The sequence below is a fragment of the Ostrinia furnacalis genome, unplaced genomic scaffold (assembly GCF_004193835.3).
Source record: "Ostrinia furnacalis isolate ACB-3 unplaced genomic scaffold, ASM419383v2 OfSCF4658, whole genome shotgun sequence".
In the NCBI taxonomy this organism is placed as follows: domain Eukaryota; kingdom Metazoa; phylum Arthropoda; class Insecta; order Lepidoptera; family Crambidae; genus Ostrinia; species Ostrinia furnacalis.
In genome coordinates, this window is record NW_021134897.1 from 58,302 (window position 1) to 82,781 (window position 24,480).

General features: G+C 42.3%; 1 protein-coding gene across 1 annotated transcript in view; it reads left to right on the plus strand.

The window, feature by feature from the left end:
• Ubr1 (Ubr1 ubiquitin ligase) overlaps positions 1-24,480 on the plus strand; it is a 59,657-nt gene that overhangs the window by 19,311 nt on the left and 15,866 nt on the right. The window contains exons 9-22 of the mRNA XM_028314295.1: positions 178-425; positions 4,275-4,453; positions 5,144-5,341; positions 6,440-6,626; positions 8,336-8,521; positions 9,247-9,395; positions 10,529-10,694; positions 16,099-16,213; positions 16,772-16,983; positions 18,596-18,762; positions 19,725-19,900; positions 21,780-21,871; positions 22,460-22,587; positions 23,215-23,331. Coding sequence (XP_028170096.1) covers positions 178-425; positions 4,275-4,453; positions 5,144-5,341; positions 6,440-6,626; positions 8,336-8,521; positions 9,247-9,395; positions 10,529-10,694; positions 16,099-16,213; positions 16,772-16,983; positions 18,596-18,762; positions 19,725-19,900; positions 21,780-21,871; positions 22,460-22,587; positions 23,215-23,331 — 2,320 coding nt within the window. The remainder of the gene's footprint in view (positions 1-177; positions 426-4,274; positions 4,454-5,143; positions 5,342-6,439; positions 6,627-8,335; positions 8,522-9,246; positions 9,396-10,528; positions 10,695-16,098; positions 16,214-16,771; positions 16,984-18,595; positions 18,763-19,724; positions 19,901-21,779; positions 21,872-22,459; positions 22,588-23,214; positions 23,332-24,480) is intronic.

Genomic DNA, 24,480 nt, shown 5'->3' on the forward strand with positions numbered 1-24,480 from the left:
ATTACAATGGAATTAGAAGAGCAAACTTGATTTGAAAGAAAAAAGAAAGACATATTTATTACGATGAACATCACTTAGAGAACAAAGAAAGTATACGGAAAAAAGACCGAAGTAGCACATAAATATTACAATATTTGATTAAAACCTCGTCCACAATATAAAGCGACTGTATTCCAGGCTCCAGAACTTCGTCTGCCGTGAGCCGAGTCTCCGCTTGGCTCTCAGCCAAGTGGCCCTCGGGGAAGAAGCGTGGGGGGGCGGCAGCACCTCCCTTTGTGGAGGGGGCGTGGCTGGTGCTGTCATGCAGAACGACTTCCGCATGTGGAAGGCAGCCCGGACCGCCTGGCATCGCCTGCTTATAGCTACTACCCTCATGGATTATTCAACTAAGAAAGCCATGGCTATACTCTTCACTAAGAACTATGGTGAGTGTGTTTTGTTTGTAGACATCGGCACAAAATAGGTAGGAGCAGAAGACAATCTACATACAAAGTGCGCTCGTGCAACGCACTCATAGACAATGCTTACGGACGCGTTATCGCCACCAATCGCAAACCTGTCTAATCCAGTGCGAGCGCGAATCTCGCCCGCTTGAGACGCGTCTGCAAAATGAACTACTTACTTACAGGTGATTGTCTTCACTAAGAACTATGGTGAGTAAATTATTTGTATGTGGGCGTGGCCTAAAGTTGGGGCGTGGTCATGCAGAACGACTTCCGCATGTGGAAGGCCGCCCGTACCGCCTGGCATCGCTTACTGATAGCTACTACCCTCATGGATTACTCAACTAAGAAGGCGATGGCTATACTCTTCACTAAGAACTATGGTGAGTGAACTACACTCAACATCAAATAAACCGCACCTTCCGCGACGCGAACTTGAAGGATTTTCTTCTGACAAAATTATGGTACCCCAACAATATTGGTGTTATTTGAAAGCTCAATAAATATCCTTAAAGAAAAATACATTTCATTTCTAAATAAATGATTAACATATACCATAAATGTGCACTTAAAAAGAGACCTCACTTTGGGCTCACCTCTGGGATCAATTAGACCAATTTTTATGGTTATAAAACCAAATAAAGATCTCACGTGTCCTCTTTAACAGATGGATAGCGATTAATCCCAACTTAACAGTTTTATAGTCATAAAAAATGGCTATAGCGTAATTACCTATTTTTTGAAGAAGTGACTCTGAATCCTTGTAAAGACACATTTTTGGGGTAAAAACCTTTCCTTTAATGAAATAAAGTTTAAAACTAGGCTTTCAAATGATACCAATGATGGTGGGAAGTGGGGATGCATACGTTTGATAAGTGCTTGTCGAGGGAGGTGCGATTTATTTTATGCCGAGTGTATTTGTATGTGGGCGTGGCCTAAACTTGGAGCGTGGTCATGCAGAACGACTTCCGCATGTGGAAGGCAGCCCGCACCGCCTGGCATCGCCTGCTGATAGCTACTACCCTCATGGATTACTCAACTAAGAAAGCCATGGCTATACTCTTCACTAAAAACTATGGTGAGTGAATTATTTGTATGTGGGCGTGGCCTAATTTTGGCGAGCGGTAGCAACGTGTAGTGTATGACGCATCTCACCTTAGTACTTAGCGCAAGTAGAGATGGGTAAGTGCTAATAATCCGATTAATAGCAATTGGCTAGTAACGGATTAAAAGCAGTTATTAGCCATAAATAGCCAATAATAGCCGATTTCAGATGGTAACCCTGCTATTAATGTTATACTAATGATTAAACCTTGGACGAACAAACCACTGGANATTCATTCATTTACATAACTATCGATAATAAAAATTTACGATCTTTTCCCAGCACTAAATGTCATTATTTGACAATTGTCAAACCTCTCCCCCCGCAAAAAGTGGTTGATCGTGTTTCCTTAGAAATCTTGTAGGTTTCGTGTCCAGTGGTTTATTCGTCCAAGGATTAAACATATCCCTTCATAGTTTACAAATTTAGCACTTGAAATTTGGAAGGGACGTAGCTTAGGTACCGTAGAGGTGTATTAAGAAAGGAATACCCGAAATTCCAACGGGCACGGGAATTAGCGGGAAAATCCTTTTGTATGAAAAATCTAAACCGCTTAAGTTAGACGCTTGAAATTTGGCATGCAGGTACCTTAGTAAACTTAAAGCTTAGTTACAAGAGGATATTGCAAAATTCCCACGGAAACGGGAGTTAGCGAGAAAAAAACATTTGTATGAAAAAATCTAAACCACGTAAGATAGACGCTTGAAATTTGGCATGCAGGTACCTTAGTAAAGTCAAAGCTAAGTTACAAGAGGATATTGCAAAATTCCCATGGGAACGGGAGTTAGCGGGAAAAAACACTTGTATGAAAAAATCTAAACCGCGTAAGATAGATGAAGGGGGTAAAACGGGATCCACGCGTACGAAGTCGCGGGCGGCCGCTAGTACAGTATGAGTCTTGAGAAAGTGCATATATGAAAATAGGCGGAACTACTAAACCTATTTTTATCGATAAAAAAAGTCAAAAAATATCTGAGTTTTTATTATTTATTGACATTTTCTGGGTATTTTACGTATTTTTTTAGTATCGCCTGTTATTAAGCACTAGCGGCCGCCCGCGACTTCGTACGCGTGGATCCCGTTTTACCCCCTTCATCTATCTTACGCGGTTTAGATTTATTCATACAAATGTTTTTTCCCGCTAACTCCCGTTCCCGTGGGAATTTTGCAATATCCTGTTGTAACTAAGCTTTAAATTTACTAAGATACCTGCATGCCAAATTTCAAGCGTCTAACTTAAGCGGTTTAGATTTTTCATACAAAAGGATTTTCCCGCTAATTCCCGTTCCCGTGGGAATTTCGGGAATTCCTTGTTGTAACTAAGCTTTCAGTTTACTAAGGTATCTACATGCCAAATTTCAAGCGTGTAACTTAAGCGGTTTACTTTTTTCATACAAAAGGATTTTCCAGCTAATTCCCAATACCGTGGGAATTTCGGGAATTCCTTGTTGCAACTAAGCTTTGAGTTTACTAATGTACCTACATGCCAAATTTCAAGCGTCTGACTTAAGCGGTTTAGATTTTTCATACAAAAGGATTTTCCCGCTAATTCCCGTTCCCTTGGGAATATCGTGAATACCTTGTTGTAACTAAGCTTTAAGTTTACTAATGTACCTACATGCCAAATTTCAAGCATCTAACTTAAGCGGTTTAGATTTTTCATTCAAAAGGATTTTCCCGCTAATTCCCGTTCCCTTGGGAATTTTGGTAATTCCTTTCTTAGTGCACCTCTACGGTATTTAAGCTACGTCCCCTCCAAATTTCAAGTGCCTACGTTTAGCCGTTTAGGCTGTGTGTTGATCTGTCACCAAGTCAGTCAGTTTCTCCTTTTATTGTATAACTAGCGGCCGCCCGCGACTTCGTACGCGTGAATCCTGTTTTTCCTGCTAATTCCCGTTCCCGTGGGAATTTCGGAAATTCCTTTCTTAGTGCACCTCTACGGTACCTAAGCTACGTCCCTTCCAAATTTCAAGTGCCTACGTTTAGCCGTTTAGGCTGTGCGTTGATCTGTCAGTCAGTCAGTCAGTTTCTCCTTTTATATATTTAGATATTTAGATTCTTTTTTAACTACAATGTCGTTTATATAAATTACATTGATGTTTTTTAGTTCTTTTTTGTTTCTTTGAGTAATATTTGATTTTAATATTGATTTGATTTTAAAGGTGGAAGAAAAAACGTAAGAAACTATTAATAGCACGGTTACTAGCCAATGGATGGCTAATAATGGCTATTAATAGATAATAATCAGTTATTATCCAAACTAGCTGGCTATAAACCCATCTCTAAGCGCAAGGCATAGATATAAGATATCTGTAAGCCACAGTCGACTGATTGACATCTTTTATTTCGTCTCCTTGGTCCCCACATTACATGGCGACCCCGCTAGTGCTGCCTTAGGGCAGTACTCTTCACTAAGAACAATGGTAAGTGTTTTTTTGCGTGTGGACGTGGTTGGGATATGAGGGGAGGACTACAGGTGCCGAAAGACAGGTCTATACGGCCTGAAATCGGCTACTCCTTGCTACAACGACAGAAAGAAAGTTCTGTGACTTGGGTAAAGCTCGAGAAAGGGCCTTATAAATCGTCGAACATTTTAGAAAAATATGTTACAGTGACTGTATCGTGTTTGGTCTAAAGTTTGAACTTCAAACATTAAACTTATCTCAACACTAAAATTAATAGATACTAGCAAAGATCCTTTATATCTCAAATTATTTTGTTTCCAGCGTCAATATTAAAGGACTTCATCCGCGACGACCACGACCACTCGTTCTCGATCTCATCGCTATCCGTCCAGCTGTACACCACGCCGACTCTCGCGCACCACCTCATCGCCTACCAGGACGCACTGTTTGTCGTCATCAACACGTTCGTCAGCGAGTGCAACCGTCGTTGCAACAATAAGGTAAATTACGCCATTTTGTCTCTTTTGTCAGTTGATGTAATATTTAGGCTGAGTTGCACCACCTAACTTTAACGGTAACTATTACGATAACCGGTGTATTTTGTATGGAGTTTGATAGATTTTTGACGTTTGTCACAGTTAAAGTAAGATGGTGCAACCCACCCTTAGCCTCAGTTGCACCACTTTAACTTTAACTGGTGTTTTTGTATGTTATTTGTAACGTCAGTGGGCGGAATGTGAGTTTACATCAAACTTCGTCCCTAGGACTCGTTAAAAAATGAAGATTTTTGTTCTTGAAAGTTTCCGCTAGGGGCGCTGTACAATCCGTCGTACATGACACTTTTTTACATAGTTGATACCGAATGCGTTTGACGTAAACTGCCTACTGTAGTTAAAGTAAGATGGTGCAACCCTGGCTTAATTTAGTTAGTTCGGTTTTGATCAGCCGCGATGCACAGGTTGACCCTTGAGACACTACTTGAGACCATTTATACACTGCGACTGATAGTATCGTTACTAATGTTTTTTAACCACAGCGAGGAATCTCTTGGTCTGATTCTCACCTCATAGAAAGTTATGATCGTCGGTCTATGGAGTAGGAGGCTTGCCTACACTATGTCTTCCACTAGACACTTTTCTTCTATAAGTTTATCATGCTACAAAACTACATTTCTTTTATAAATTCTCCAGGGTCGTCTGGAGTTCGACCGCAACATCATCTCGATGGGCTTCAAGCGAGCACAATTCATACTCTACGACGTGAAGTACCTTCTCAGCTCCGTGCCGACGTCATTCGATGACGACTTGAGGAAGGGCTTCCTGCACGGGCTTTCTCTGATGCTTAACCTGCTGGTCATGATGCAGGGAATGGACTCGGTGGTCAGACAAGTGAGTTTAGTTTTTAATTACTAATGTTTTGTTCACTAAACCCTGGTCCGTGAGCACGTAGAATCCCGTCCAATGACCCCAAGCTACCCATCCTTATCGCTCGCGCGTTGCTGTTGCTGTCGCGCTCGCACACTCACTGCGGGCGCCCGTCGCACAGTCGCGACAGCAATATAATTACGCGCGAGCGATAAGGATGGGTAGCTTGGGGTCATTGGACGGGATTCTACGTGCTCACGGACCAGGCTTTAGTTGGCCCTACTTGTAAGTGTTATGACTATACAGTAGCGCCACCCTAGTGAGTGCATACGGTAGTCCTTGCATTGTTTATTTTATTTATGTTATTTTTCTTTATTCAGAAAACCACACTTATACAACGAACATCAGTTGGCACCATGTTTTATCTATTAGCTAAGATAGAACCATACTTTACAGTGGCGTCAACGAGCGCAAATACGGTAGCACTCATTGCTCAATGTTTTGGGAACCTTGTAACCGTGTCTCCGGTTATCTCCTATGATCAGTATAAAAAATCTGCCAAAAAACCTCATTGTGTGTTTGAAAACGAATCTATTTTTATTTTACTTCTGTAATACGTACCTTAACCTGACTTCGAACTTTATTGCCTTGTGTTATTGTCTAAGAACAATGAGGAATAATCTGTGAGAGCTTCGCATTTTGACAGCTTAAAATTTATTTCATTGATTCTTCCCACTCCCTGCCCTACCGTTACCGTGACAGCTATCGTAGTCCGGGATAGTTGGGGATAAAAGTGACTTGGATTGAGGGTTACCGTATGATCTAACCATTATGGTCAGAAAAGTAGTTTGGAATGAGGGCTATCGTTTTTATACTTAACAGTTGGCACCCCTGGCGATTGACAGGACCTTACTCTACAGTGGCGCCATCTTGATGAGTGCAAATGCGATAGTCCTCCTACCACTTTAGCGCTCACCAGTTGGTGCCACTGTCTTCGCTACTAGCAAGTGACGGGACCTTACTCTACAGTGGCGCCAACTGGTGAGCGCTAAAACGATACTCATTGGATTGATGGTTAGAGGAATCGCAGGAAATCCTTTAACGTATGATCTGGTCGATCAGGTGGGCCAACATATGGAGTACGAGCCGGAGTGGGAGTCTGCCTTCAACCTCCACGTGAAGCTTGCGCACAGCATCACACTGTCCCTCGACTGGTGCTCAGCAGAGCGCGCCGTGGCCGCCAGCGCCTACCGCATGGCGCTGCGGCGGCACTGCGACACCTACAGCGCGCCGCCCCGGGTGCTGCGAGGTATGTGGCCGCCAGCCCGCCGCGGCATCACTAAAGCCTGGTCCGTCAGCACGTAGAATCCCGTCCAATGACCCCAAGCTACCCATCCTTATCGCTCGCGCGTAATTATATTGCTGTCGCGACTGTGCGACGCGCGCCCGCAGTGAGTGTGCAAACAGGCCTGTTCATCTCCGCGAGTTTACATCGAAAACAAAACACGCACGATGGCCCACCTACAGGATACTATTCGACAAGGCCTCACATACGAGCGAACATTGACTCTCGCACGCGTATTCTTGTGCATGATGGAAGAAAATAAAGAAAATGGTGTACTAAATACTGTGCAGTATTTAACTGCCTTAATAATAATAAAAACACAGAATGTACTTTTTTAAGTTGCCTGAAGACACTGAGAGGTAAATAAGTAGTTAATATTATTCATGCTAAATCATGTATTTCCACCGCCATTTTCTGCAGTTTGGCAGCTCACGTCACATCATTTTACCGAAGTCAGCCCTATAGCTTCGGCGCAGTACCGATCACTGACGTTTGTCAACAAAATGATGCTTGACTCTTGAGACAAGCTAAATTAAACCATATTGTTAATGACATTGGGCTTACATTTTTTTAAATACCTTCGCGAAGTAAAACTTCTGTACGTAGTACTTATTATTATTCTGTGGTGCAAACGCGACGCAACATAATTACGTGCGAGCGACAAGGATGGGCAGCTTGGGGTCATTGGACGGGATTCTACGTGCTCACGGACCAGGCTTTAGCTGGCCTGGTGCTCCCGAGCGCGCCGTGGCCGCCAGCGCCTACCATTGTCATTACCATCATTAGTAAACTTAGACTCCACTGAAAGAGCCCGACCAACATTACCAGAGGCAAATGGAGGATTTGGCTATCACTCTCTTCTAGCCAGATGGATTGGGGAGGCTGAGTGTACACATTTTCAATAACAGGCCATTGGATTGAGAATCCGAGAAGTCGTCGTCAATCCCTATCCCTACACTAAATCGAATATTACTTTTGTCTAAAGGAGTCACGAGGACTAAACGAAGTCATCCCCCTGAAACGACACAAACCACGATATCGCCCTTTTTCGCAGCACAAAGTCTCCGGCCCATCTAACAGTGTGGCAACCTATCCTACTTTGTTGAGACGTGGCAAACCTTGTCTCAATCGTCAGTACACGGTAATGTGACGTCATTCTGATCCATGACCTCCACTCGAGAAACTTTCTGTATTTTTGGGATGTGTCAGGGATTGGAAATTTGGAACCAGCTCCCCGATGTCTGGCATACTGTGTGCAACAGGACCACCGAATTATTAATCATCATCATCATTTCAGCCATAGGACGTCCACTGCTGAAAATAGGCCTCCCCCAATGATTTCCACAATGGCCGGTTGGTGGCGGCCTGCATCCAGCGCCTTCTCGCTACCTTTAAGACGTCGTCTTATTATTAATTTACTAGCTGTGCCCGCGACTTCGTACGCGTGAAAACCCGTTTTCGCAACATTTTTCATTGTTGCTCTACTCCTATTGATTGTAGCGGGATGTTGTATAGCCTATAATCTTCCTCGATAAATGGGCTTTCTAACACTGAAAGAATTTTTGAAATCGGACCAGTAGTTCCGGAGATTATCGCGTTCAAGTAAACAAACAAACTTTTCAGCTTTATAATATTAGTATAGATGTTGTGTTAAATGATACTATATCTTCCAGAGCTGGGCAACCAAAGCGCATCGGTGATCCCGTACGACGTATCAGTGGAGCCGGTGTCCATCCACCGGCCGCTGTCGCGCTTCATCGCGGGGCTGACGCTGCAACTGCACCGCCACGGTTTGAGCTACCATAGCCGCGAGTTCGACCGCCCTGAGAAGCCGAAACCCACGCCTGAAGAGCTCATCGGTGAGAAAAACTATTTAGATTTTGGCTAATAAGTGACGCGGCTATCATGAAAACCCTTTACATTTAAGATTTTTTCACACTGGATGCAGGATGGTTAGGTTACATCAAATGCAGCCCGCATAATGTGTGATTTATTACTTTGACTTGATCACCTGGCCGCAGACCGCATTCAGTGTGGCAAATCCTTTAGCCTACCTGATACAGTGCAGTGGGGCAAAGGAATGTTGTGGAAAATAAATTGATATTTGACACTAAAATCCAATCATTACAAGACATAATTTCACTGTCCTCATATTTAAATAAAGTAGATTTAGCATTAAAATCGATATGACGTCATAGTCCACATTACCAAAGTACTTAGTACTTAGATTATAATGTGTTTCCACGTCTGTTAATATCACGTGAGCATAGAATATTTGACTGGTGTTTCCACTATCCTATTGACGAGTGGTGTCATCTACACGGTTTATTCCACTTTGTTCACCTGGGTGAACAAAGTAGATTGTTTAGTGTCCTCATTTAACCTCGAAACCATTTCACCCAACTTTATTTTCCAGGTGAATTGAGTCGACTAAAGCGGTCGACTAAAATTGCTTTAGGCGCCTCAAATTTTTTCTCTTTAGGTGACATCACCCACGTGAACGAAGTGGAATAAAGCCATCTACTCTGCTTTGCATACGCGCATGTATAACATACAGTTGTTGTTAACGCTATATCGTCCTCAGAGCCGGTGCTGCAGACGATGGCGATGATAGCTCAGGTGCACGCGGGCATGTGGCGCCGCAACGGGTTCGCGCTGCTCAACCAGCTCTTCTTCTACCACAACGTCAAGTGCCGCGCTGAGATGTTGGACCGCGACGTGCTCATGCTACAGGTGAGAGTAACGTCCCTCCTCCCACAAGCACACAAACTAGAGATGTGTTATACTAGGTAAAGGTGAACAACCACTTTCTATGAAGCGTTGGGCCCAGTACCAGGCCTGTTCATCTCCGCGAGTTTACATCGAAAACAAAACACGCACGATGGCCCACCTACAGGATACTATTCGACAAGGCCTCACATACGAGCGAACATTGAATCACGCACGCGTATTCTTATGTATGATGGAAAAAAAATCATAAAAACGGTGTACTAAATACTGTGCAGTATTTAACTGCCTAAATAATAATAAAAACATAGAATGTACTTTTTTAAGTTGCCTGAAGTCTCTGAGAGATAAATAAGTGGTTAATATTATTCATGATAATTCATGCTTAATCAAGTATTTCTTCCGCCATTTTCCGCAGTTTGGCACCTCACATCACACATCATTTTACCGAAGTCAGCCCTATGGCGTCGGTGCAGTACCGATCACTGACGTTTGTCAACAAAATGGTGCTTGATTCTTAAGACAAGCTAAAATTACACCATATTGTTAATGACATTGAGCATATATTTTTTTTAAATACCTTCGCGAAGTAAACCTAGTACTTATTATTATTCTGTGGTATCACCTCATTTCTTCCCCTCCATTGAAAAGACTCCACTCTCCATATCCTCCCTCACACGCATCACAAAGACTCCATTCGCCGTATCACCTCCCTCCCTTCCCCTCTTCTCATACACCCACATAGCAAACATTCCACTCCCCGTATTACTAGTTGGAACCATTTAGCCCTGTCATCGACCCCTGATTAGTGATAGGACCTTACTCTGTAATGAGGTAAGAGCGATAAAGTATTTGCACTGGCCAGATTGGCGCCATCTAGTAAGGTCCTATCACTCGTCAATAGCGCCTACTGGCCTTTACTCTGAAAGACCACTAAATTAAAATTCAAATTATATATTTTGCGAAAATGGGTTTACATCAGTAGGTGTTACAATTTTAAAGATTCTTTGGCTTGGGCTTCACTCTATGGCAAATAGTCAGTTGAACTGTCTTAATGCGAGATTCTAGTTTGATTCGTGGGAGTTCTGTGTGATTAGGACACTTGCAATCCTGATTAAAATTTTCTGCATATTTAACAGATCGGCGCGTCCCTGATCGAGAGCAACGAGTTCATAATCCACGTGCTCAACAAGTTCAATCTCCTGGACTGGGCTGCAGCGGACTTCGAGCAGCGAGGAGTCGAGGACGACCAGCTGCGGTATACCATCAGCATGGTGGAGGAGTTCCTGGGGCTGCTCATCACAGGTACGCACTGCTGTGTACCTACCATGAGTTTACGTTAGGTGTGCTCGCTAGCGAGTACGTCAAAAATCTATGAAGATTTTGTTTCTTGAAAGTAGCCGCTAGGGGCGCTGCACAATATGTCATACAATTAATGTCAATTTTTTTACGCAGTCGCTAGCGAGCACACCTAACGTAAACTCATGGTAAGCACACTGAATAGAATTTATTAATACGTAAAATTCAAAAAGTTCGACTGCATATGAATTAAATTTGTATGTGGTGTTACAAATTCATGATCATTCGCTAGTCTTCCAACTTCTGTGGTAATCTCTATTTTTCTTTACGAGATCGAATTAGAAATGAAGAGATCCGTACACGAACTAAAGTCGCTGACTTAGCCCGACGGATTAGCAAGCTGAAGTGGCAATGGGCAGGGCACATAGTACGCAGAACTGACGGCCGATGGGGCCAGCCAAGTTCTGGAGTAGTGGCCACGTAATGGAAAATGCAGCGTAGGTGCCACAAGGTGGACCGACGACTTCATACAGGTAGCAGGAAGGCGCTGAATGCAGGCCGATATCAACCGGGCGATGTGGAAATCATTGGGGGAGGCCTATGTTCAGCAATGGACGTCCTGTGGCTGAAATGATGATGATAATGATCTCGTTGTCACCTGAAACCCTCATCTTTCATCATCATGGGCCACTGTACTGTCACTAGGGAAAGATGGTCAACGACGACATGGTTTTAATTTTTAAAATAACTGTTCTAATTTGAAGACCACACGGGAAAAACAATGAGTGTCACCTTTTTTGTGAAACTGACTTTTTAATGCCATCTGTTAGCTTTTTAGGGAAATCAGGGTGTCCACATTCTGGAAAGTCAGGGAAAGTCAGGGAAAAGTCAGGGAAGCTCATAGCAGTCAGGGAAAGTCAGTGAAATAGAGGGGTCACCTGGANTTTTTATGACCAATTCCGGAACTAGAACCGGAATTCCGGAGTTGAGTGCCCAATATCGGAAATCAGTTCCGGAGTTGAAAACTATCCGATATTGCAAGCCCTAGTTGCGTCAACTTTGAAAAAACTTGCCGCAGTAGTGTTCATACTTTTTTTTTACAAAACGATGAGTCAAAGTGGAGTGAAAGTAAAAATCGTTCAAAATTTTAAGGAAATAAAATATTTTGATTAACTTTTGTGTAAAAACTGCAAGGATTCTGGGGGTTTTAAGAGTTGTGGTGAACAGCAGCACTACTTAAGTTGCCGATATAAACAGAAAACCAGGAATAATTGAAAAATNCCAAATAGAAAATTATGATTTACTTCTATTTATCGATAATAGGAAACCGCATTAGAACACGAGCACGGCACTATGTAACGACCGGCACATGCGGCCGCACTGTGTATTTTCACACGACAGTGGATATCGGATAAATTAAATACATTGCGCAGTAGTTGAGCATGACATAAAGTGGTTGCTAACTAAATCGTCAATGTACAAGCGTGTTAGAATTTTTATCACCACTGATTTCGATATCGCAGTAACTGTTACGGCACTGAATTCGTTCGTAAAAATATTTAGTTTTTTTTATTTATAAGCAAAATACCAATGGATTTGCAATACTTACATGTAGTAAATGACTCCATTGTTCCTGTAGTTTTTCGTTTCACTTGTTTTATTGCACGTAACGACGCATTATCCAAAATATCGGAGAACATTTCCTTAGTACGACTGAATCGCGACTAACCTAGCTACGCGGCCGATGTTCGTTTCTGGGCATATCGCGGAGACACGCGCCACGCCCCCGTTTCACATCTATTCCCTTCTATGATCTGAGGTTTTGCCGTTACTATCGACTACCGATAAACAACACTAGCCCGAAGTGATTCTGCCAGAAGAAGCGGAAGTAACTAGGAAATCGTGGAAAACTTAGGGACGTGTATGAACCTTTTTATGGAACTATGACCGTTTGGAATTTGTTCAAACTTTCGATATTACTTTTTTGTACCACGATTAGAAGCGAAGTTTTTCATGTACATAGCTGGTTATGCGTTCCTTTGGTCCTTGTATCAGCGGGGTTACTCGGAAACCTTAACTAAAGTTTCGAATGTTGCCATCCCTCTCACACAAAGCGAGATGCCAGCTTGTGCGACGGTGACAAAACAAAGGTGACTGAGTTTCCTCCACCACTTTTCAGCACCAGCCCATATGTTGTCCCGAAGTGGGGGTAGGGCAAGCTATATTTGGGACATGTATAAGTACCCTACAAAGGGCCAATTATTATGTACTGAATAAACTAATTTGAATTTTATACTTAGGTTACATCTTCAAGCCCTTTGAATCAAGACACAATAGGTACTTAATCAATAGTTACGCGGTCTTGATGGGGTAAATAACCCAAAGAGCTTGTTCCAATGGATACATCCCGGTTTTAACAAGATCCCGTTTAGATACGTGTTTTAATTTTAAACTCACAGGAATATCCCGTTTTCAGTATCCCGCAAAAAACTTTAATTCTAATTTCAAACACGTCATGATGTGTGTTGGAAACACACTGGATTGCTGTGGAAACGAGCGAAGCTGTGGGCAAAAGCTATTTAAGAATAAAATAAGTTATTAATGACCTCCTTTCATTTTGTTTTGAATAATAAAATTTGACTGAACTAAGTCGAAACTGAAGGGTAAATCAAAAGTTATCTAGGATTTAGTTGATGATAAACGAGCTTCAGTAAATACAGCAGATTTATGATTCATGAAAATCATGAAGCTGTAAATCTTTCCTGAATTACCATCAGTCAGTCATGCCACAACTGGTATGCATGAACTGATGCAATAAAATTGACTATAGGATTATCTACGTATACTTTGGATAGAAAGGTTGTAGTGTTCTTATTGAAAATCAATAGTTTTGGAAGCGCAAGTTATATTTGGACCAGTGTGCTTACCATGAGTTTACATCAGGTGTGCTCACTAGCGACTACGTAAAGCTTCAACCAGACCAACACGTGCAGATCGCCATCGCTGGCGCGATCAAAAGCCAATGACAGGTCGCGCGACCCATGACAGTCCACGCGACCTGTCACTGGCCTATGATCGCGCCGTGATCGCGTCGGCGATGGCGATGGCGATCTGCACGCGTTGGTGTGGTTGAAGCATAAAAAAATGACATTAAATGTTTGACCATTTGAATAGCTTTCAAGAACTAAAATTTTCGTACATTTTGTTGACGCACTCGCTAGCAAGCACACTAATGTAAATTATGGTGAGCACACTGAAACGCCCTTTTTAGAAAGAAAATTTATTCATTCATTAATTATGAGAGTTCAGTCTCTATTAAATCCATTTTTTCTCTACAGTTGCCTAAAATTGACCAAATCCATTGACATAAAGTCTATCTCAAGCAGTCGTTAATTTAATTTGGTATTCGAAGAAGAAAAATGGTCTAATCTTGAAAAAAGAAACTTTCAATTAACTAACATTCCGTCTAGACGTCTGGCAATACCATCAACGAATATTCCAGAATAAGTTTCCAGTTAAAATATTTTCTTTAATAAAGATGAGTCTAATAGACATAGTAATATACAAACACTAGTTTTATATTTTATTTATGAAAACCAAGCAAGAGCATGACCCTCTCTTAATGACTAAGGCAAATAAAATTGAGGACTTAGCTGGCCACGTTTACATCCACGGCACAACCATGATACGGCTTTGATCTTTTTCCCCTCTGTGGTCTACTGGTAAGACCACCTGCTTCAGACCCAGAGATTCTGGGTTCGATTCCCAATGGGGGCAACATTTTAGCTACCACCATCTTACCTAAGTCTGTCGCCATAATAACGTTAACAGTATTGTTATGATCCGGCAGTTGTGAGGTATGATTGCCAGTCTTTGGTTGAGGATTCCAGGTTTTACCTTCGGCCTGATCGTCACTTTCCATCAGTGTGCTTAACATGAGTTTACGTTACGTGTGCTCGCTAGCGACTGCGTAAAAAATGATATTAATTGTATGACATATTGTGTAGCGCCCCTAGCGGCTACTTTGTGAGATGCAGGCCTTTATCTTCCTCGTTGTGGATAAAAAAAACCTTCCAAAGCCCAAGTGAAACAGCGGGAAAAGGCTAGTATACACAATAATAACCTCTTTTAACGTCCAAATATGAATTCACTGGAAACCTTATCCTTTTCTGTGTCTCGAAACTGACAACCTCAAAGGAACATCTTCAAAATGTGGAAACTAGAGGAAATGTAAACCCGGAACTACACTTAAAGTGAAGATATTATTGTCTTTTATTTGGAAGCTAGTTTTGCCGCGAACCTATGCGTGATAATGGTTTGAATATTTTTTCCCGTTTTTGCAATATTTTTCATTGATGCCAAAAACCGGTGCCTCGTCAGCTCAACCACGACCACTCTGACAAGATTGCCCGACTAAGAAGAAGTGAGCAGTATAGGACATCCACCCTTATGGTGGACTGAAGACCTCATCAAGATAGCAGGAAGGCGCTGATGCAGACCGCTCATTATGACCAACCGGTCATTATGGAAGTCATTGGGAGAGGCCTATGTTTAGCAGTGGACGTCCTATGGCTGAAATGCTGATAGTGACTGTAATTTAAAATCAAAAGGCACCAAAAACTATTACAATCATTTTAGTATCTTTAGCCTCGCTTACAGTGGCGTTGGGTCTTAAAAAGCGAAAATATACAAAAGGAATGTCGTGACATTACAAAGAAAAATCTGATAAAACTACATGCTTTGTTTCTGAAAAAGATTTTAGCCNAACAGCAGCATTACTTAAGTTGCCGATATAAACAGAAAACCAGGAATAATTGAAAAATTGTGGTCGTGGTAATGTAAAATATCATATGGGGTGTCAATTTTCGTTGAATTTCATAATTTATTGTGTAAGTTAAAAAATAATTGAGATAGATTTTTTTCTTATTTTTCCTAAAGTAGTCATGACTATGTCCATCCTGTGGCGTCGGCTTATCCTTGAATTTTGGGACACGTATACATAGTTGGTCAGGGAATTTTGAAAAAATAGTCAGGGAAAGTCAGGGAAAAGTCAGGGAATTTTTTCGAACATTTGCAGTGGACACCCTGGAAATATTCTATTTCAAAAATCAGAATTGGGAAAAATCATCGTAGTCAACTGTAATAGTTCAATTTGTGTTTGTTTGTCCATGGCAAGACACGGTTATGTTATGAACCATCACTTAAAAGTTATTTAAAAAAATCGAGTTTTAGAAGTACAGACAAAGCATATGTTAAACACAGTAATAAGTTGTTTCAATATTTCACATAAAAGAGGTCTAAAATGAAAGAAATATAGACTTTCAAATTACTTTAAAAACTGTTATTCTCATAATTGTAGTTTTTGTTTTTGTTTTTCCCGTGTGGTCTTCATTTGTGGTTTGTCCCGCAGTGGTGGGTTCCCGTTGGGTGCCGGGCGTGGGAGCGGTGTCGGCGGCGGACCGCACCAAGAAGGAGATCATACAGATGCTCTGCGTCAAGCCCATGCCGCATTCAGAGCTCAACAGGTAGGTAACCCTACAGGTAGGACCACAGATAACAGAAACTAAAGGGAGATGTGATAAGGGGGCGTGGCCGGTGTCGCAGCAATATGCCCTAAAACAGAACACATTGCTCGTGGCAGCAATGATGACAGCAGCGACGTCATAATGTAAACAATTTTACATTGCTTGCATAGTATTAAAGATTATTCGAACGTTGAGTACTGATACCGCAGGGGATAATGAGCCCATATTTTGGATTACTTTGCGTGCGTGAATTTCTAATTCGGCATTGAGTTTCGAACTCAGCGTTTTAGTTGGCATCTCTCTATATCTTTATGGGTAGGACAGAAGAGTTTTTTTCCTTGTCAGCAAAACTTGTGGTAGCCGTAGGATATAATTTGTTCCTTATAAGCAAAGCGGTATGTGCAGGATAATACAAATTTTAATCTTATAAGATCATGTTATAAAACTGTTATTGGTCCAAATAAAGTACAGAAACACTGATCAGTTTCGGTTGTTTTACTACATACAGCCTAGGGCTTCCACCCGTACACTCAAAATTGACATTGAGCATTTTCTCAGGTCTCTTCCCGAAGACCAGCTACACGAGACAGGCCTCGAAGCGGTGATCCACGAAGTAGCCGACTTCAACAAGCCGCCGGGAGGCTCCAACCGCGGCGTGTACCGCCTCAAGCCGCACCTCTATGACGAATACGATACATTCTACTACCACTACACGCGCGAGGAGTTATCGCGCAGTGAGGAGGAGCAACGCAACCGTAGGAAGGCTCAAGGTGGGTGTTGTTATTGTTTTAACGCTATCATATTACGGTCGCGACTTGTATGATGTGTCCTCCGCATCGTTATGATGAATACGACACCTTCTATTACCACTACACGCGCGAGGAGTTATCGCGTAGTAAGGAGGAGCAGCGCAACCGCAGGAAGGCTCAAGGTGGGTGTTGTTATTGTTTTAACGCTATCATGTTCCGGTCAAAACTTGTATGAAGTGTCCCCGTACCTGTATGACGAATAACGACACCTTCTACTACCACTACACGCGCGAGGAGTTATCGCGTAGTGAGGAGGAGCAGCGCAACCGCAGGAAGGCTCAAGGTGGGTGTTGTTATTGTTTTAACGCTATCATGTTACGGTCGCTACTTGTATGATGTGTCCCCTGCATCTCTACGATGAATACAACACATTCTACTACCACTACACGCGCGAGGAGCTATCGCGTAGTGAAGAGGAGCAGCGCAACCGCAGGAAGGCTCAAGGTGGGTGTTGTTATTGTTTTAACGCTATCATATTACGGTCTCCACTATAAACATTTTCCTTCCGAAGGCATTCGTACGCTGGTAACCAAGTTAGTGTCGCGTGATTGTAACTATAGTCTTTTTCACCTAAGATGATCCGTATGACACTTTAAGGTTATCCATATTACGCATACTACATACGCAGAATATTCTTGAAAAAATATTTGTATTTTATTAGCAATATAATAAAAAAATAATTAACTACTTGTCTTGAAATATATAGTAAAATCTGAGTCTATTGATTATATTTTAATTAAATACGATGTAAAAATATATTTTTTTTAATGTACGCAATGTGTGAAACGGAATAGATTTAGTGCTGGGGTATTTGTTGAATAACAAAATCGATTATTTCCGCGGTTCATTAATCGATTGCAGTGAATACTTAGTTATTAAAAACATCACAAAAATCAACTATATTTTTCGATTGTTGACTTTAATAAACGCATTGAAAATAAATAAAAGTTTTTAATTTTAAGAAATAGAACCAGTACTTTTTAGGAATCGTTTTTTTGAACATGAAGTCTATGGAATTTGAATATTATCAATAAAAAAATGTTACAATAATATTTGTAATTTAAAAAAACATGTTTTTTGTTAAATAACACTTATACAAAATATTTATCTAATACTTTTAGATAAATATTTTGGGTTTTACTAACTCTTAGAAAAAAATCGATAGATAAATCGCTATGGTTTAGTTATGTGACATCTCTATAACTTTCAAACTCGAAACGTCATACGAATCATCTTACGTGAAAAAGACTATAAACAGGGCGTAGGGCAGGCAGATTCTGCTGGAGCTTATGCTGTTAATCCGATAGTGAAACTTATACTCTTTGATTGTTAAGAGCAGGAGGAAACAGCCGAGATTTTTCTTCAGAATTTGCTTATGTTTCTGATGGTACCCCTAAGCTTAGTTCTGTTTTAAACCTTGGATATTTATTGACCTTATGTAGTAAAACTTATACTCTTTAACGGTTAAGAGGCGGAAGAAAGAACCGAGATTTTTCTTCAGAATGAACTTATGTGTCTAATGTTTCCCCAGGCCTAGTTCTGTTTTAAATCTTGTTTATTCGTCGGTCTCTAGGTCTCCAAGAGTGCTGCCCGCCGCCGCCGCTGCCGAAGCTGACGCCGGAGTTCCGTCTGCTTGCCAGCCTGCTGCAGAGCGACGCGGCGCTACACGTGCTGCGGACCGTGCTCGAGCGCGCACTCGACCTGCGCGCGCGGTCCTTCTCCGAGCCGCAAGTGCACAAGGTGCGTAGAATTTTGTCCAATGACCCCAAGCTACCCATCCTTATCGCTCGCGCGTAATTATGTTGCTGTCGCTCTCGCACACTCACTGCGGTCGCCCGTCGCACAGTCGCGACAGCAATATAATTACGCGCGAGCGACTTATCGCTCGCGCGTATACGTAGAATTTCGTCCAATGACCCCAAGCTACCTTTCCTTAGAAAGGTAGCTTGGGGTCATTGGACGAAATTCTAAGTGCTCGGCGACCAGACTTTAGCATTCATTAAATGTTCCTGCGTGCAGTTGTTTGGGCACGCAGGGCACGACATCATGTGCTTCATCGGCTGGGGAACACAACCACACTTGCACTCCAAGTTTGAAGCATCTGAGAATCTATATCGATATGCACTTATCAAGCAAGTTCGCAAGGTTATCGCCACTATAATATAGAGTGGCGATAACCTTGCGAACTGTGCGAGTGCGACAGCAACATAATTACGCGCGAGCGATAAGGATGGGTAGCTTGGGGTCATTGGACAAAATTCTACGTGCTCGCAGACCAAACTATACAACCGCGTGAATTCCGGCCCATCACAAAAAAAAATCAACGTTCGCATTTCACATACATTCGTGCTTTATTTATGTCGCCAATGGTAAGTATAGAAACACAGAGGATGCGAGTGAAACACAGGACTGCTGTCAACGCACTGATTTATTGTCAACGTACCAATGTGTAACAGCCAACTACCAAGAAAAAACCTCTACAAACTTTAATCCAACATTTCACCTTTTTCATGTTCTATTTCAGTGACAGACAATGTGAGCTTGTCTGTGGCTTTGCATCGAGTATAAAAAAGGTAACTGACGGTCACACCGAAAGGCTACCGTTACTGAGAGTTAGTAAGGCTCAAATTTTGATGACATTTGCAATTCGACTTCTCGAATCGTGAAATTATGTATTTAATCTTGTTGTTTTTTTACCTTAGGCTCTCCACCTCATCGGTTACGCGTTACGCGACGAGGAGAGCGGCCATTACGAGTTCCTAGCATTCGCGGAGAGCGCGGCCCGATGCGGCTTAGTGGCTCTCCTGCAACGATTAGCGGCTTCCCCACGCGTGGACGCCCACAAGCAGCTGGCCAAATGGGTCTTAGCCAAGATGAGGTGAGTTATTCAGCAGTTAGTAGGTTGAGACATAACACCGACTCATAGAGACTTGAGCGGCCATTACGAGTTCCTAGCATTCGCGGAGAGCGCGGCCCGATGCGGCTTAGTGGCTCTCCTGCAACGATTAGCGGCTTCCCCACGCGTGGACGCCTACAAGCAGCTAGCCAAATGGGTCTTAGCCAAGATGAGGTGAGTTGGTTAGCAGTTAGTACATCTTGAGACGTAAGACCGACTCATACAGAGTTGAGTGGCCATAACGAGTTCCTAGCATTCGCGGAGAGCGCGGCCCGATGCGGCTTAGTGGCTCTCCTGCAACGATTAGCGGCTTCCCCACGCGTGGACGCCCACAAGCAGCTGGCCAAATGGGTCTTAGCCAAGATGAGGTGAGTTGCTTAGCAGTTAGTACATCTTGAGACGTAAGACCGACTCATAGAGACTTGAGCGGCCATTACGAGTTCCTAGCATTCGCGGAGAGTGCGGCTCGTTGCGGCCTGGTGGCTCTCCTACAACGATTAGCGGCTTCCCCACGCGTGGACGCCCACAAGCAGCTGGCCAAATGGGTTCTAGCTAAAATGAGGTGAGTAAATAAAATAGAAAATTATATTTCTTGCTTGAGGTTGAGACATAACCCCGCCTCCATATGTCGTACTATGTGACACACTTCTAGTTACCCATTTACGGTCATGTCGTCTCGTTCTAACGCAAAAAATCGCCATTTAAGGAGAGAGAGGGAAGAAACGGAAATGGGTAGCTGGAACTGTGACCCACCACAGGGCAACGTTGAAAACACGTGATTAAAACTGTTGTGGGCGGACCCTTCACGAGTGCATCGAGTTGACCACCAACAGGGAAATAAGGTGGTCATAACCACTCTCCCAGCTCCCTCAATTCCCAAATTCCCCCAGGAAAAACCTAGCCTTCATTGATTGGGCTATAATGGCGGTCAGGCTGTAGATACTAGCCTGGCTATACAGGAGTTGTAGCGGTGGCCATAGTCCTGTAAAGAAGAACGGTCATCTGTGACCCAGGCCCGACAGAAACGAGACATACCTCATTTTTTTTGTCATGTCTTAATTAGTTAAATTATATATTTTTTATATTCGAAATCTATGTATAACACCAAAATATTACCCTTTGTTTTTGTTCAGGCGTTATACAAAAACTAATACAAAATGCCTATTTATCACCAAAATTGGTAAATGTATGTACCTAAATGTCTATTACAGCTGCTATGGAATGTATCTAGGTGACCTGGAGATACAGCCGGATTATACAGGGTGGAAACGAGAAGTTACAAAATCCAAAAATTCAATGTTACCAGCTTCCATAATCTGTAACCTATTATTGGTACCATTTGAAAGAGCTCGTGAAGCACTTTCAAAATCAGTAACTAGTTTTTCGATATCTTGTATAGTTTAGAAATAATCGAGTGAGTTCACTTATCGTTCCATATGTATAACCACCCTGTATAATCCGGCTGTATCTCCAGGTCACCTAGATACATTCCATAGCAGCTTTAATAGACATTTAGGTACATACATTTACGAATTTTGGTGATAAATAGGCATTTTGTATTAGTTTTTGTATAACGCCTGAACAAAAACAAAGGGTAATATTTTGGTGTTATACATAGATTTCGAATATAAAAAATATATAATTTAACTAATTAAGACATGACAAAAAAACTGATGTATGTCTCGTTTCTGTCGGGTCTGGGTTTTTTTTGTATGGGGCGTGACCGTTCTTCTTTTCTCCAGTACAAAGTGGATGACAAAGCTACAAATATCTTCTTCTTATCGTGTCGACAACATACCCATACAATACAGTGTCAGCCCAAAACTCCGTTAATACCTTACAAAATATGTTTTGTCTCCAGATCGCTGCTGGGAACGACTGACGAACACATCGGCGATGGCGAGAGTATGGACGCGGATCAGGAAGAGAAGCCTGCGTCGACCGAGGCTGCAGGTAACGACACATCCAACAGGCTCGCTAGAGATAATTGCATTTAAAATAATACCATACCTACCACCTCTGTAACATAATTAAGTAGTAAGATTGTCACCTTTTAGGCCTGCGGGGTTACTCCGAAAAACTTTGTCTGAAGTTTCGAATGTTGCCATCTCTCTCACGCAAAGCAATATGCCAGCACGGGCAACAGTCAAATAGACCCGAAACTGCGTAAACAGCGTTTTGGATTAGCCCTATTGGTTGGTTCAGACATCCACGATAACCGCGCCGTTTCTGGGCGCTTCTAATTGGCGAGACACTGAAGTGGTAACCGTGCGACTGCGACTACGGTTTGATTTACATCAAAAGGAACAAGAAAAAAATGATGTAAATGCCCAAAAACTGCACGATTATCGCTATGTCTGGACAAGGACTTAGGCCGCTGCCTCGAAATTTGCGGGCAGCGTGGCGGCGGCGGCACGTGTCAAATTGATAACTGCTTTAGAAGATTATTTAAAAAAAATCCTTTTGACGGCACATTAGATTAAAAAATATAGTAGCGTAAATAACCCTTTTCACAAACAACTACATAAGTGTATGTTTTAGATGCGGAGAAGGCCCGTCGCGCGAAGCTAGCGGCTGAAAGGCGCGCTAAACTGATGGCGCAAATGAAGGCTCAGATGAACAACTTCATCACCAACAACGCTACGCTCTTCGAGGAGACCGTCACTGAGGTTGGTGCAATTAATTTTAGACTTTGTGTGGTAGAAAATTAGGTTGCTTTTACAGAAAACCATGACTGTTTTTAGAGCTTACTTTGAACAGTCGATAAATCTATATTTTAGTTTAAAAATTATCATTAAATTACATGACTATTGTAGCCTCAAGTGCTTTGAAGGTGGCATATTGAGCTACGTAGCGGATGTGTTATGATTATGATAAAGAAATGTCTGTGAAGAGAATAGCGCCATCTGTACTTACGAGCAAAAGTATGGAATCACCCCCTTGTGTTTTGAGCGATCATAATAACTGAATGATTATGTATGTATCTGTGGTATCAATTTAAAGTTTATAATTATTTAAATGGTACCATTTTTATTTGTCTTCTATCAGTCTTTTAGTTTTTGTGATCGCTCTAAACAAATAGGGTGATTCCATATTTTTGCTGGCGAGTGTATAGAACATAGGCCTCCCCCAATGCTTTCCATGCTGCCCGATTGGTAGCGGCCTGCGTCCAGCGTCTTCCTGCTACCTTTACGATGTCGTCGGTCCACCTTGTTTTCCGGTAGCGCTTTGTCTCGGTAAATTTTCCGCATAGTGCACTTGCGCCATATTTTCGTATACAAACCCGTTTATTCCAGGTGCCCCCAGAGAACCAGGAGCAGGAATTACGCTCGTTATACTGCGGTTCAGCGCTGGGCGTGTGGGGCGGCGGCGTGCCCGACGCGCCGCGCGTCTGCATCATGTGCCAGGAGGAGGTGAGCCATCGTATCAGGGCTACGATGCGCGACGTGATAAAATCCTATCGATGATTTTAGACGACAAACATATACAGGGTGGAAACGATAAGTGATCTCACTCGATTATTTCTAAACTACACAGGTTATCGAAAAACTTTAATAGTTTTTAATATTTTGAGGCTCTTCTTCTTTTCGTGTCGACAACAAACCTACACAGTGTCAGCCCAAAACTCCGCCACAAGAGTGGCGTTGTCAGTAGCACTAATCAAATCCTTCTGAGTGCAGTTGCTTGGGCACTCAGGGCATGACATCAGGTGCTTCATCGACTTTTGAGGCTTATCTAAATGTATGGAAGCTGGAAACATTGAATTTTCGGATAGATCCAGTTTATTCTGTAACATATCATTGGTACCATTTGATAGAACTCATGAAGCATTTTCAGGATCAGTAACCAGTTTTTCGATATCTTGTATAGTTTAGAAATAATCGAGTGAGATCACTTATCGTTTCCATCCTGTAGGTTTATCACCCAAAATCGATAAAATGGCGCAATAAAAGCTTTCTACAACAAGCCACTTATGTCCGTCACCTTCGTCTTTGTTCGTGCTTCTTTGTTCAAACGAACGAAGACGAAGGTGAATACGGGCATTAGTCTCCACAAACCTTAGAGGGTTTACCAGAGGCAAATAGAGGATTTGGTCTACACTTTCCACGCTAACTTGACGTTTATGCAGCTTTATTTGTAACAAGAAAACTATTGTTTTCATCATCAGCTCATTCAGTCTACTGCAGTCGCAGCGCGCATTCTACAACAAGCCACTTATGTCCGTCACCTTCGTCTTTGTTCGTGCTTCTTTGTTCAAACGAACGAAGACGAAGGTGAATACGGGCATTAGTCTCCACAAACCTTAGAGGGTTTACCAGAGGCAAATAGAGGATTTGGTCTACACTTTCCACGCTAACTTGACGTTTATGCAGCTTTATTTGTAACAAGAAAACTATTGTTTTCATCATCAGCTCATTCAGTCTACTGCAGGAACACAACCCTCTCTAATATACCAGAGGCAAATGAAGGATTTGGCCTACACCCTACGCTGGCCAGATGGGCTTATACATATAGCCTGATTAGCATCATTTGTTACCAGAATCATTTGCCTTCGCCCTTAC